This window comes from Oncorhynchus tshawytscha, linkage group LG13 (assembly GCF_018296145.1).
Source record: "Oncorhynchus tshawytscha isolate Ot180627B linkage group LG13, Otsh_v2.0, whole genome shotgun sequence".
In the NCBI taxonomy this organism is placed as follows: domain Eukaryota; kingdom Metazoa; phylum Chordata; class Actinopteri; order Salmoniformes; family Salmonidae; genus Oncorhynchus; species Oncorhynchus tshawytscha.
This window is the reverse complement of record NC_056441.1, coordinates 86,966,237-86,982,647: the sequence shown is the minus strand read 5'-3', so window position 1 is coordinate 86,982,647 and position 16,411 is coordinate 86,966,237. Positions and strand designations below refer to the sequence as shown.

General features: G+C 45.9%; 1 protein-coding gene across 1 annotated transcript in view; it reads right to left on the bottom strand.

The window, feature by feature from the left end:
* Positions 1 to 5,450: 5,450 nt before the first annotated feature.
* LOC121839118 (syntaxin-1A-like) overlaps positions 5,451 to 16,411 on the bottom strand; it is a 154,463-nt gene continuing 143,502 nt past the window's right edge. Inside the window, exons 8-9 of the mRNA XM_042296477.1 lie at positions 9,659 to 9,769; positions 5,451 to 6,333 (exon numbers count right to left, since the gene is read on the bottom strand). Of these exons, the coding sequence (XP_042152411.1) occupies positions 6,250 to 6,333; positions 9,659 to 9,769 (195 nt within the window). The 3' untranslated portion in view covers positions 5,451 to 6,249. The remainder of the gene's footprint in view (positions 6,334 to 9,658; positions 9,770 to 16,411) is intronic.

The window sequence follows — 16,411 nt, the reverse complement described above, 5'->3', positions numbered from 1 at the left end:
CTACAGGCCCTAGTTTCTACCTTCTTAACAGCTCTATCAACAAGGCAGGTCCTACAGGCCCTAGTTTCTACCTTAACAACACTATCAACAAGGCAGGTCCTACAGGCCCTAGTTTCTACCTTAACAACACTATCAACAAGGCAGGTCCTACAGGCCCTAGTTTCTACCTTAACAACACTATCAACAAGGCAGGTCCTACAGGCCCTAGTTTCTACCTTAACAACACTATCAACAAGGCAGGTCCTACAGGCCCTAGTTTCTACCTTAACAACACTATCAACAAGGCAGGTCCTACAGGCCCTAGTTTCTACCTTTTTAACAACACTATCAACAAGGCAGGTCCTACAGGCCCTAGTGTCTACCTTAACAACACTATCAACAAGGCAGGTCCTACAGGCCCTAGTTTCTACCTTAACAACACTATCAACAAGGCAGGTCCTTACAGGCCCTAGTTTCTACCTTCTTAACAACACTATCAACAAGGTAGGTCCTACAGGCCCTAGTTTCTACCTTCTTAATAGCTCTATCAACAAGGCAGGTCCTACAGGCCCTAGTTTCTACCTTAACAACACTATCAACAAGGCAGGTCCTACAGGCCCTAGTTTCTACCTTAACAACACTATCAACAAGGCAGGTCCTACAGGCCCTAGTTTCTACCTTAACAACACTATCAACAAGGCAGGTCCTACAGGCCCTAGTTTCTACCTTAACAACACTATCAACAAGGCAGGTCCTACAGGCCCTAGTTTCTACCTTAACAACACTATCAACAAGGCAGGTCCTTACAGGCCCTAGTTTCTACCTTCTTAACAACACTATCAACAAGGTAGGTCCTACAGGCCCTAGTTTCTACCTTCTTAACAACACTATCAACAAGGCAGGTCCTACAGGCCCTAGTTTTGTCACACCTGGACTACTGTTCAGCCGTGTGGTCACGGCTGGCCCTTAAATGTACACGGAGAGCTAGCATTAATAACGTGCACGCAAATCTCTCATGGCTCAAAGTGGAGGAGAGATTGACTTCATCACAGCTTGTTGTTGTAAGTGTTGTCATGCTGAATGGACAGAGGTGTCTGTATAAACTACTAACACACAGCTCGGACACGCATACAGACCCCACAAGACATGCCACCAAAGGTCTCTTCACAATCACCAAATACATTATGGTAGTCCACTACTTGTTAACCAAAATGTATCAAAGGATAGCCACCACTAGCCATGATTTGTTGGCTAGTAGTGGCTACTGCCTGGCCAGTGAGCTAGCTAGCTACAATTCACTCATTTATCTATCCTCCTAAATGCAGTGGTCACTGCCCAGGGACTGCGGTTGAAAATTAGCCGGCTGGATAAAACCGGAACTTTTACTGAAACGTTGATTAATGTGCACTGTCCCTGTAAAAATAAAATAAACTCATAAACTCAATGGGATAAAATAACTATGAGTTGAACATATTCGTCTGATAATGAACTAGTCGTGAGTCACTGTTGCCCATGGTGTTATCATGTCTGACCAGTTGGCTACTGTAGCCTGTGTCAGCCCATGAGCTCCTGAGTCTTTTAGCATTCACGGACCAGTGTCCGGTCTGGAGCGTGAAGTCAAGAGCTCTGCTACTGCAAGCTAGCGGTGCCTAAAGCCGTGGTCTGTCCTGGAAAGCCTGTGTAAATAATGATCGCCAGAATGGCCAAACAATTATTGTTTTTAGACCAACGTTTTGGGCTCTAAAATGTGTTTATTATTAAAAGTTTATTAAAAGTTTGCTACAAATCGAGATATTTAATTAAATTGCGATCCATTCTGACTCCTACATTTGTCGCCACACAGGACCACACGCTAACACCAATCACGGGCCGGCAGGCTATGAGGACACTCCCAGTTGACTTTCAGGCAGGATGAAAAAAGACTACATCGACCATGATCCTTTGCTAATTACGACCACTGACAACTGTATCAAACATCAATAAAATGCTGATCTGACATCTGTCTGGTGGATAGGTGGTGAGTGGGCATGTGCAATGGGACTAAGACTAAGGAAAAAAAGAGAGGCATCACAAAGATTACGTACGGACAAACTTTACTTAATAATGTCAGTAACAAAAGCAAAACACAGCATCACAACACCAAGGCAACACGTTGAGTAGGCATCATGGTTGTGGTTTGTTTGTGATCTATTTTCTCCCTCACAGACTAACCGAACAGAACTGAGTAGCATGGTAGGACAAAATACCTGGGGCTCAATTCAATCAAACCTGCATTGCAATATTTACACAGTAGCTTTTTTCTCTCTCCAAATGGTCAAATAAACTCAGATTGGTCTTGGGGACTGTATAAAAACCTAGCAGGTATGCTAACTACTAACAGGTATGCTACTAGCAGGTATGCTAACTACTAGCAGGTATGCTAACTACTAGCAGGCATGCTTTCACATTTCAGAATTAGAAGTGTGTGTACACAAGATGAATATTGTAAATAAAGACATTGCCTAAACATTGCTATGGTGGGTTTGAATGAATCCCAGTCTTTTTGTTAAAGCTAAAATGCAGTTCAACAAGAACATAAAATTACAGGGTTCACAGAGCAGAACAAATAGAGACCAACCATCTAGACTCCATCTCAACAGCATATTTACAATCATTGGCAGTGGTAGATGCTATTCCTCAGAGAAATCATATACACTTTGTACACAAAAAACATTGGTTCAGACATTAAAATGCTCTCTCTCTCACACACACACACACACACACACACACACACACACACAACACTGGAATTCATCAGGCAGTATTGTACAGTAGGTAAGGCATTATGGGATACCGTGATGTGGATAGTTAAAATGAGGGTCTTGACCTTCTAGAATAGGATGTGACATCATAAAAATAACAAAAGTACAAATACTGACTCCTTGCCAGGAACTGCATGGGGCAATACCACAAGCAGTGGTGCAACGTACTTAAGTACAAATACTGACTCCTTGCCAGGAACTGCATGGGGCAATACCACAAGCAGTGGTGCAACGCACTTAAGTACAAATACTGACTCCTTGCCAGGAACTGCATGGGGCAATACCACAAGCAGTGGTGCAACGCACTTAAGTACAAATACTGACTCCTTGCCAGGAACTGCATGGGGCAATACCACAAGCAGTGGTGCAACGCACTTAAGTACAAATACTTGAAGTACTACTTAAGTAAAAATACTTGAAGTACTACTTAAGTAGTTTTTTGGGGTGTATCTGTAGTTTACTTTAGTATTTATATTTTTGACAACTTTTACTTTTACTCCACTACATTCCTAAAGCAAATATACTTTTTACTCCTTACATTTTCCCTGAAACCCAAAAGTACTCGTTACATGTTTAATGCTTTAGCAAGGACAGGAAATTGTCTACTTCACGCACTTATCCAGAGGAAATCACTGGTCATCCCTACGGCCTCTGATCTGGCAGACTCACTAAACACAAATACTTTGTTAGTAAATGATGTCTAAGTGTTGGAGTGTGCCCATAGCTATCCATAAATGTTTTTTTAAAAACAAGAAAATGGTGTCATCTGGTTTACTTAATATAAGACATTTTAAATGATTTATACTTTTGATACTTAAGTACATTTAAAACCAAATACTTTTAGACTCAAATACTCTTCTACTCAAGTAGTATTTTACTGGGTGACTTTCACTTGAGTCATTTTCTATTCAGGTATCTTTTCTTTTACTCAAGTATGACAAGTGGGTTCTTTTTCCACCACTGCCCCTGAGCAACGACCAAACCCACATCCACATCCTGTTCTGTTTTCCACAGAACACATAATGTCACCGTATCTTGAAATAAACCATGCAAGAGTTATGAGTTAGGGTCTATGGAACCCAGTATTGTGAGTTAGGGTCTATGGAACCCAGTGTTGTGAGTTAGGGGCTATAGAACCCAGTGTTGTGAGTTAGGGTCTATGGAACCCAGTATTGTGAGTTAGGGTCTATGGGACCCAGTATTGTGAGTTAGGGTCTATGGAACCCAGTGTTGTGAGTTAGGGGCTATAGAACCCAGTGTTGTGAGTTAGGGTCTATGGAACCCAGTGTTGTGAGTTAGGGTCTATGGAACCCAGTATTGTGAGTTAGGGTCTATGGAACCCAGTGTTGTGAGTTAGGGTCTATGGAACCCAGCGTTGTGAGTTAGGGTCTATGGAACCCAGTATTGTGAGTTAGGGTCTATGGAACCCAGTATTGTGAGTTAGGGTCTATGGAACCCAGTGTTGTGAGTTAGGGGCTATAGAACCCAGTGTTGTGAGTTAGGGTCTATGGAACCCAGTATTGTGAGTTAGAGTCTATGGGACCCAGTATTGTGAGTTAGGGGCTATAGAACCCAGTGTTGTGAGTTAGGGTCTATGGAACCCAGCATTGTGAGTTAGGGTCTATGGAACCCAGTATTGTGAGTTAGGGTCTATGGGACCCAGTGTTGTGAGTTAGGGTCTATGGAACCCAGTATTGTGAGTTAGAGTCTATGGGACCGAGTATTGTGAGTTAGGGGCTATAGAACCCAGTGTTGTGAGTTAGGGTCTATGGAACCCAGTGAGAGGGGCAGAATGTCCAGGTTTACTGACCTCATCATTATCACACATAATATAACATTTACATATTACATAATATTAAATATGATTATGTTATAAGATTATATGGTATACTATTATATTAATATATGATAATGATTACATTACATAATATTATATTAATATATGATAATGATTACATGACATAATATTAATATATGATAATGATTACATTACATATTATTATATATGACAGAACATGTGTAATGTGATGTCAGTCAAGCAGGAAGTATGGGGCGCTGAGTTTGCTGCAGCAAAAACCATCATAATAACAATAAGAAACCAAAAACATTTGGAAAAAATATTTTAGGAACTAATCCTGTATTAGTCTCCGTAGCGCAGGGATTTGTTTTCTTTCTGCGTCTATGTCACACAACAAGAATACAGTAATAACTAATGAAGAAATTACCGTAGAAATGAAACACACCTGACAACAAGATTACGGTAATAACTAAAAATGAAGGAATTTCAGTAAACAAGAAACCCTACTGACTTTTTTTGAGGGGGGGCCAGACGTCAGATCCTGGGTTATAACCATTCATTGATTATCAAAATAACCGTGTCAGGAAAAGTCTGAAATGTGGTGGGTTGTTAGGATACATTAGAGTTTCAAAACTGAGTCAACAAAACATTTGGACGTTTGGAATGTGTTAGTATGTATAACAGTAGTTTCTTACACCCCCCCCCGTTAAAAAAATACATTTCGGAAACATTTCAAAATCTTTCACAACACTCAGATAAACACTTTACAGAAACACACACATTTACAAAGAAGGAAGTCATGCAGAAATGACAATCTTTGTCCTGTACACGGAGTGTGTTTATGAGCTTTGTGCTGTATGTGTATGTGTGTGTGTGTGGGTGGGTGTGTGTGGGTGGGTGTGTGGGTGGGTGTGTGTTGTATTCAGGGGAAACGGACCCACTGGTGGACTTGTATGTGTTTGTGTGTGTGTGTGTGTGTGTGTGTGTGTGTGTGTGTGTGTTGCATTCAGGGGAAACGGGCCCACTGGTGGACTTGTATGTGTTTGTGTGTGTGTGTGTGTGTGTGTGTGTGTGTGTGTGTGTGTGTGTGTGTGTGTTGTATTCAGGGGAAACGGACCCACTGGTGGACTTGTATGTGTTTGTGTGTGTGTGTGTGTGTGTGTGTGTGTGTGTGTGTGTGTTGCATTCAGGGGAAACGGGCCCACTGGTGGACTTGTATGTGTTTGTGTGTGTGTGTGTGTGTGTGTGTGTGTGTGTGTGTGTGTGTGTTTGTATTCAGGGGAAACGGACCCACTGGTGGACTTGTATGTGTTTGTGTGTGTGTGTGTGTGTGTGTGTGTGTGTGTGTTGCATTCAGGGGAAACGGGCCCACTGGTGGACTTGTATGTGTTTGTGTGTGTGTGTGTGTGTGTGTGTGTGTGTGTGTGTGTGTGTGTGTGTGTGTGTGTGTGTGTGTGTGTGGGTGGGTGTGTGTTGTATTCTGGGGAAACGGACCCACTTGTAGACCTGTATGTGTTTGTGTGTGTGTTGTGTGTGTGTGTGGGTGGGTGTGTGTGTGGGTGTGTGTGTTGTATTCAGGGAAATGGGCCCACTTGTAGACCTGTATGTGTGTGTGTGTGTGTGTGTGTGTGTGTGTGTGTGTGGCTCCTGACATGACCTTCGGTGTGTGTCTCAGGCTATACCTAAGTATCCTCCGATTGTAGAAGCAATGACGATTCCCAGAATTACACAGCAAATAATGATCAGAATTTTCTTCTGCACGTTTTAAAAAGAGGAACAAACATCCCAGGCAGCATGTGAAGAGAGGAGGGAAATGTGTCATAGATAAACACACTTAAACAACACGTCATTAATAACACAGTACTTAAGATTAGCACTCCAATACTGTCTGTGAGAATACAGGTCAGGTAGAGCAATTTCCACATTCTGCATTCTGTATTCTGTATTATTTTATTCTGTATTCTGCATTCTGTAGTCTTTTATTCTGTATTCTGTATTCTGCATTCTGTATTCCTTTATTCTTTATTCTGCATTCTGTATTCTGCATTCTGTATTCTTTTATTCTGTATTCTGCATTCTGTAGTCTTTTATTCTGTATTCTGTATTCTGCATTCTGTATTCCTTTATTCTTTATTCTGCATTCTGTATTCTGCATTCTGTATTCTTTTATTCTGTATTCTGTATTCTGTAGTCTTTTATTCTGTATTCTGTATTCCTTTATTCTTTATTCTGCATTCTGTATTCTGCATTCTGTATTCTTTTATTCTGTATTCTTTTATTCTGTATTCTGTATTCTGTAGTCTTTTATTCTGTATTCTGTATTCTGTAGTCTTTTATTCTGTATTCTGTATTCTGTATTCTTTTATTCTGTATTCTGTATTCTGCATTCTGTATTCTGTATTCTGTATTCTTTTATTCTGTATTCTGTATTCTGTAGTCTGTATTCTGCATTCTGTATTCTGTATTCTTTAATTCTGTATTCTGTATTCTTTTATTCTGTATTCTGCATTCTGTAGTCTTTTATTCTGCATTCTGTAGTCTTTTATTCTGTATTCTGCATTCTGTAGTCTTTTATTCTGTATTATTTCATTCTGTATTCTGCATTCTTTTATTCGGTATTCTGCATTCTGAATTCTGTCCCATTCCGCTTTGGTCTATATTATCTGTTTAAATACAGGGTTTCTCTGAAAACAGAAGCCATACACAGTGCACAGTACACAGTGCACAGTACACAGTACAGAGTACAGAGTACACAGTGCACAGTACACAGTACATAGTACAGTCAGTAGTTGATTGTGGTCATAGATAATGATTCATACACTGCACAGTACTTCTGCATGCAAAACATCTTCAACAACACAGCAGCCCTCATACAACATGACTGGGTCACGTGTAGGGGGATGGCGTGCAGACACACGTGTAGGGGGATGGCGTGAGGACACACGTGTAGGGGGATGGCGTGCAGACACACGTGTAGGGGATGGCGTGCAGACACACGTGTAGGGGATGGCGTGAGGACACACGTGTAGGGGATGGCGTGCAGACACACGTGTAGGGGATGGCGTGAGGACACACGTGTAGGGGGATGGCGTGAGGACACACGTGTAGGGGGATGGCGTGAGGACACACGTGTAGGGGATGGCGTGAGGACACACGTGTAGGGGGATGGCGTGAGGACACACGTGTAGGGGATGGCGTGAGGACACACGTGTAGGGGATGGCGTGCAGACACACGTGTAGGGGATGGCGTGCAGACACACGTGTAGGGGGATGGCGTGAGGACACACGTGTAGGGGGATGGCGTGCAGACACACGTGTAGGGGGATGGCGTGAGGACACACGTGTAGGGGGATGGCGTGAGGACACACGTGTAGGGGGATGGCGTGCAGACACACGTGTAGGGGGATGGCGTGAGGACACACGTGTAGGGGGATGGCGTGCAGACACACGTGTAGGAGGATGGCGTGCAGACACACGTGTAGGGTGATGGCGTGCAGACACACGTGTAGGGGGATGGCGTGCAGACACACGTGTAGGGGGATGGCGTGCAGACACACGTGTAGGAGGATGGCGTGCAGACACACGTGTAGGGGGATGGCGTGCAGACACACGTGTAGGAGGATGGCGTGCGGACACAGACAGGTCAATAATATCTGGTATTAACACTTCTAAAACAAAGCAACTACCAGCCCATTTCATGTACGGGTGGTCCCAGGAATCAAACCCACTATCCTGCCATTGGTAGTTTCATTGAGATCTATCAATAGTGTCCATGGGATTTCTATGGACGTGGCCATCAACATGAAGTAGTAGCAGAACCTGTGTTCTTCACTATTTACCAAATAAACAAAAGGGAAAAAATGATTTTTTTAAAAAGTAACACAATAACGAGGCTATGTACAGGGGGTACCGGTACCCGAGTCAGTGTGCAGGGGGGTACAGAACCGGTCTGCCCAGAACCGGTCTGCCCAGAACCGGTCTGCCCAGTAACTATGTGTTCCAGCTCTTCACTATTTGACTTCTTTTATCCATGGTGGGCGAAGCTAGAACAGAGTGAGGAAGACTTGGAGCCATCCTCCGGGGAGGTGCCAAGGCCCTATAAACCAGGCCTCTCTCAGCCCAGAGGGGTGACCCAGCCTCAGGCCAAGGTCTGGATGTTGGTGGCTCCCCTAACTGAGCCCGACAGCCAGAGATATGATGAGGATGGTCAGAGAGACAGCAAGGCAAACCCCTATCAGGATCCTCTTCTGCACGGGAAGACGGAGAGGGAGGAGAGAGAGACATGGATGGGATGGAGTAGTGGAGAGAGAGAGAGAGAGAGAGAGAGAGAGAGAGAGAGAGAGAAAAGAGAGAGACAGAGACAGAGAGAGAGAGAAAACAGCTACCCAGAGAGAGAAAGAGAGAGAGAGAGAGAGAGAGAGAGAGATGGAGAGAATGTGAGAGAGTATGTGAGAGAGAGAGAGAGAGAGAGAGAGTGAAAGAGAGAGAGAGAGAGAGAAAGAGAGATGGATGGAGAGAGAGAGAGAGAGAGAGAGAGAGAGAGAGACATGGATGGGAGGAATGGAAGGAGTGCAAGGAAAAAGCGAAGGAAACCTCCAGCTACTTAATGTCTGCTCCTAATTCTGAAGAGACTATAACTGTTTTATGTGATGCCATGTTGACATAAAAAGCTCATTGTTTGGGGTGAAATCAGGGAGTATTGGGGACAGTGCCGTTACCAACCAGGAGAGGGCAGTGGGCCCTCAAACTCAGTCCAACTAGAGCTTCCTACATGCTGGGTAAAGGCAGAGGGGTGATGACAAACCACCTGAAGGCAAGTCAGGGAAGTTGGTTAATTCAGTCAGTCACATAACCTAAAATGAGGAGGATTCTGTGATACATAGTCCAGTCTCTACATTCCCTTCAACGCAGGCAGGCACGGTGAAATACATTCACAAAGCATGCTACCAAAGACATTGTGTGTGAGAGAGAGAGAGAGAACACAAACTGATATGAAGACAGAGCTATAACGCATGCCATACGGTCAGCTCCAGGTGTGTGTGTGTGTGTGTGTGTGAGTGTGTGTGAGTGAGAGACTCACCCGCCGGGCTTTACTCTGGTATTTAACAGCCTTCTTAGTGTCTGACACGGCCCTCTCCACATAGTCCACTGAATGCTCCACATTGTACTCTATACGGTCTATCATCTCCCCCTGAGAGAGGGGGGGGGAGGAACGGGCACCACAGCAGAGGGATGGGAGGGGGAGGGACACAACAGAGGGAGGGGGGAGAGACACAACAGAGGGAGGGGGAGGGACACAACAGAGGGAGGGGGGAGGGACACGACAGAGGGAGGGGGAGGGACACGACAGAGGGAGGGGGAGGGACACGACAGAGGGAGGGGGAGGGACACGACAGAGGGAGGGGGAGGGACACGACAGAGGGAGGGGGAGGACACGACAGAGGGAGGGGGAGGGACACGACAGAGGAGGGGGGGAGGGACACAACAGAGGGAGGGGGAGGGACACAACAGAGGGAGGGGGAGGGACACAACAGAGGGAGGGGGAGGGACACGACAGAGGGAGGGGGAGGGACACAACAGAGGGAGGGGGAGGGACACAACAGAGGGAGGGGGGAGGGACACAACAGAGGGAGGGGGAGGGACACGACAGAGGGAGGGGGAGGGACACAACAGAGGGAGGGGGGAGGGACACAACAGAGGGAGGGGGAGGGACACGACAGAGGGAGGGGGAGGGACACGACAGAGGGAGGAGGGACACGACAGAGGGAGGGGGGAGGGACACGACAGAGGGAGGGGGAGGGACACGACAGAGGGAGGGGGGGGGAGGGACACAACAGAGGGAGGGGAGGGACACAACAGAGGGAGGGGGGAGGGACACAACAGAGGGAGGGGGAGGGACACGACAGAGGGAGGGGGAGGGACACAACAGAGGGAGGGGGAGGGACACAACAGAGGGAGGGGGAGGGACACAACAGAGGGAGGGGGGAGGGACACGACAGAGGGAGGGGGAGGGACACAACAGAGGGAGGGGGAGGGACACAACAGAGGGAGGGGGGAGGGACACGACAGAGGGAGGGGGAGGGACACGACAGAGGGAGGGGGAGGGACACGACAGAGGGAGGGGGAGGGACACGACAGAGGGGAGGGGGAGGGACACAACAGAGGAAGGGGGAGGGACACAACAGAGGGAGGGGGGAGGGAAACAACAGAGGGAGGGGGAGAGACACAACAGAGGGAGGGGGAGAGACACAACAGAGGGAGGGGGAGGGACACAACAGAGGGAGGGGGAGAGACACAACAGAGGGAGGGGGAGGGACACAACAGAGGGAGGGGGAGGGACACAACAGAGGGAGGGAGGGAGGGACACAACAGAGGGAGGGAGGGAGGGACACAACAGAGGGAGGGAGGGAGGAACGGGCACCACAGCAGAGGGATGGGAGGGGGAGGGACACAACAGAGGGAGGGGGGAGAGACACAACAGAGGGAGGGGGAGAGACACAACAGAGGGAGGGACACAACAGAGGGAGGGGGAGAGACACAACAGAGGGAGGGGGAGGGACACAACAGAGGGAGGGGAGGGACACAACAGAGGGAGGGAGGGAGGGACACAACAGAGGGAGGGAGGGAGGGACACAACAGAGGGAGGGAGGGAGGGACACAACAGAGGGAGGGAGGGACACAACAGAGGGAGGGAGGGAGGGACACAACAGAGGGAGGGGGGACACAACAGAGAAAGGGAGGGAGGGACACAACAGAGGGAGGGGGAGGGACACAACAGAGGGAGGGGGAGGGACACAACAGAGGGAGGGAGAGACACAACAGAGGGAGGGAGGGAGGGACACAACAGAGGGAGGGAGGGAGGGACACAACAGAGGGAGGGAGGGAGGGACACAACAGAGGGAGGGAGGGACACAACAGAGGGAGGGAGGGACACAACAGAGGGAGGGAGGGACACAACAGAGGGAGGGAGGGAGGGAGGGACACAACAGAGGGAGGGAGGGACACAACAGAGGGAGGGAGGGACACAACAGAGAGAGGGAGGGACACAACAGAGGGAGGGAGGGAGGGAGGGACACAACAGAGGGAGGGAGGGAGGGACACAACAGAGGGAGGGAGGGACACAACAGAGGGAGGGAAGAGTAGACAGACAGGAGAAAAGGAAGAGAGGGAAGAGTAGACAGACAGGAGAAAAGGAAGAGAGGGAAGAGTAGACAGACAGGAGAAAAGGAAGGGAGGGAAGAGTAGACAGACAGGAGAAAAGGAAGGGAGGGAAGAGTAGACAGACAGGAGAAAAGGAAGAGAGGGAGGGTTGTATGAGAGTATGTCCATAGACTGTGTGTTGTTGGGTCTCACCCTGTGACCGCCCTTCTGCATGCTGACGGCAGCCTTGTAGTTGTCTCTGGCCTGTTCCACATAGTCCTGGGTGTTACACACGTTCTGCTCAATGTTGTTCACCAGCTCCCCCTGTTGGACAAAGCAGAAAACACACCTGAAGAGGAATGTACAGTTGAAGTCTGAAGTTTAGATACACTTAGATTGGGGTCATTAAACCTAGTTTTTCAACTACTCCACAAATGTCTTGTTAACAAACTATAGTTTTGGCAAGTCGGTTGGAACATCTACTTTGTGCATGACAAGTAATTTTTCCAACAATTATTTACAGACAGATTATTTCACTTATAATTCACTGTATCACAATTCCAGTGGGTCAGAGGTTTACATACACTAAGTTGACTGTGCCTTTAAACAGCTTGGAAAATTACAGAACATTATGTCATGGCTTTAGAAGTTTCTGATAGGGTAATTGACATAATTTGAGTCAATTGGAGGTGTACCTGTGGATGTATTTCAAGGCCTACCTTCAAACTCAGTGCTTCTTTGCTTGACATCATGGGAAAATCTAAAGAAATCAGCCAAGACCTCAGAAAAACATTGTAGACCTCCACCAGTTTGGTTCATCGTTGGGAGCAATTTCCAAACACCTGAAGGTACCACATTAATCTGTACAAACAATAGTACGCAAGTATAAACACCATGGGACCACGCAGCCGTCATACCGCTCAGGAAGGAGACGCGCTCTGTCTCCCAGAGATGAACGTACTTTGGTGCGAAAAGTGCAAATCAATTCCAGAACAACAGTAAAGGACCTTGTGAAGATGCTGGAGGAAACAGGTACAAAAGTATCTATATCCACAGTAAAATGAGTCCTATATCGACATAACCTGAAAGGCCACTCAGCAAGGAAGAAAATAGATGGCATCATGAGGTAGGAAAATTATGTGGATATATTGAAGCAACATCTCAAGACATCAGTCAGGAAGTTAAAGCTTGGTCACAAATGGGTCTTCCAAATGGACAATGACTCCAAGCATACTTCCCATGTTGTGGCAAAATGGCTTAAGGACAACAACGTCAAGGTATTGGAGTGGCCATCACAAAGCCCTGACCTCAATCCTATAGAACATTTGTGGGCAGAACTGAAAAAGCGTGTGCGAGCAAGGAGGCCTTCAAACCTGACTCAGTTACACCAGCTCTGTCAGGAGGAACGGGCCAAGATTCACCCAACTTATTGTGGGAAGCTTGTGGAAGGCTACCAGAAACATTTGACCCAAGTTAAACAATTTAAAGGCAATGCTACAAAATACTAATTGAGTGTATTTAAACTTCTGACCCACTGGGAATGTGATGAAAGAAATAAAAGCTACCGTTATTCTGACATTTCACATTCTTAAAATAAAGTGGTGATCCTAACTGACCTGAGACAGGGAATTTCTACTAGGATTAAATGTCAGGAATTGTGAAAAACTGAGTTTAAATATATTTGGCTAAGGTGTATGTAAACTTCCAACTTCAATTGTACATCTGCATTGTATTACACAAAATGCCAAACAGGTCATTTGAATGTAATTAGATAGATACAAATTAAGTACTATTGCAACTGAAAGCTAGCACGTAACAGAATATAAATATCCATGCATCTACTGACGTGTACACACACACACGCGCACACGCACACACACACACACACACACACACACACACACACACACACACACACACACACACACACACACACACAAACAAACACTGAATGATCTTACATCCTTTTTTCAATCTCCATATTCTCAAAATGTCATCAATTAAATCCCCAACGGCCAACACACACTTCAACATACAATATCAACTGTGTACTGACTGCACACATCAAGTGAAGAATTACAAGTGAATTACCTTGGGAGGTTAGTGGGATGCCCATACTCTCAGTGCTGTGCTCAGAGCCTGTTATGGTGTGGGGGGGGTGGAAGGAGAGAGAATAGAGGAAAGAGAGGGAGGGAATGACAGAAAGGTGGGGGAGGCATGGCAGAGGGAGGAGAAGCAGAGAGACAACGACAGAGAGACAACGACAGAGAGACAACGACAGAGAGACAACGACAGAGAGACAACGACAGAGGAGGGAGAAAACTGGAATAGAAGGAAACATTGTCTAGACTGATGTAGAGCCCAGGGTTAATTAATGAATTAGCCAAGCAGTAGTCTCATCAATTATTCAATCACACTTGTTCATTACAGCACCAACACACTCATATTTATATATGATTACCCACACACACACACACACACACACACACACACACACACACACACACACACACACACACACACACACACACACTAATCCCCAGGGATTCAGCCCCCCACAGTCCAGTAGACACAGAGAGAGACTGATCCCACACTGTTCTGTATAGTACACACTGTTGCAAATAGCACAATCTACCACAATCTATCACTATATACCACCATCTACCACCATCTAGCAGTATCTACTGCTATCTACCACCATCTAGCAGTATCTACAACTATCTAGCACCATCTAGCTGTATCTACCTCTATCTAGCATTATCTAGCACCATCTACCATTATCTAGCACCATCTAGCAGTATCTACCATTATCTAGCACCATCTAGCAGTATCTACCAACATCTAGCACCATCTACCTCTAGCTACCATTATCTAGCACCATCTAGCAGTATATACCACTATCTAGCACCATCTAGCAGTATCTACCTCTATCTACCATTATCTAGCACCATCTAGCAGTATCTACCTCTATCTAGCAGTATCTACTGCTATCTACCACCATCTAGCAGTATCTACAACTATCTAGCACCATCTAGCAGTATCTACCTCTAACTAGCAGTATCTACTGCTATCTAGCACCATCTAGCAGTATCTACCATTATCTAGCACCATCTAGCAGTATCTACCTCTATCTACCATTATCGAGCACCATCTAGCAGTATCTACCACTATCTAGCAGTATCTACCAACATCTAGCAGTATCTACCACCATCTAGCACCATATACCTCTATCTACCAATTATCTAGCACCAACTAGCAGTATCTACTGCTATCTACCACCATATAGCAGTATCCACTGCTATCTAGCACCATCTAGCAGTATATACCTCTATCTACCATAATCTAGCACCATATAGTAGTATCTACCAACATCTAGCACCATCTACCTCTAACTACCATGATCTACCACTATCTACCATTATCTAGCACCATCTAGCAGTATCTACCACTATATATCACCACATACCTCTATCTACCAACATCTAGCACCATCTACCTCTATCTACCATTATCTAGCACCATCTAGCAGTATCTACCACTATCTATCACCATCTACCAACATCAAGCACCATCTACCTCTATCTACCATTATCTAGCGCCATCTAGCAGTATCTACCAACATCTAGCAGTATCTACCAACATCTAGCACCATCTAGTAGTATCTACCATTATCTAGCACCATCTAGTAGTATCTACCAACATCTAGCACCATCTACCACTATCTACCATTATCTAGCATCACCTAGCACTATCTAGCATCATCTAGCACTATCTACTGCTATCTAGCACCATCTACCACCATCTAGGGGTATCTACCGCTATCTAGCAACATCTAGCACCATCTACCTCTATCTACCAACATCTAGCATCATCTAGCGCTATCTAGCACCTTCTACCACCATCTAGCAGTATCTACCACCATCTACCACCATCTTGCAGTATCTACCTCCATCTAGCAGTATCTACCGCTATCTAGCACCATCTACCTCCATCTAGCAGTATCTAGCAGTATCTAGCAGTATCTACCGCTATCTAGCACCATCTAGCAGTATCTACCGCTATCTAGCACCATCTAGTAGTATCTACCAACATCTAGCACCATCTACCACTATCTACCATTATCTAGCATCACCTAGCACTATCTAGCATCATCTAGCACTATCTACTGCTATCTAGCACCATCTACCACCATCTAGGGGTATCTACCGCTATCTAGCAACATCTAGCACCATCTACCTCTATCTACCAACATCTAGCATCATCTAGCGCTATCTAGCACCTTCTACCACCATCTAGCAGTATCTACCACCATCTACCACCATCTTGCAGTATCTACCTCCATCTAGCAGTATCTACCGCTATCTAGCACCATCTACCTCCATCTAGCAGTATCTAGCAGTATCTAGCAGTATCTACCGCTATCTAGCACCATCTAGCAGTATCTACCGCTATCTAGCACCATCTACCTCCATCTAGCAGTATCTACCAGTACCTACCGCTATCTATCACCATCTAGCAGTATCTACCGCTATCTAGCACCATCTACCTCCATCTAGCACCATCTAGCAGTATCTACCGCTATCTAGCACCATCTACCTCCATCTAGCAGTATCTACCAGTACCTACCGCTATCTATCACCATCTAGCAGTATCTACCGCAATCTAGCACCGTGTGGCTCGGTCGGTAGAGCAT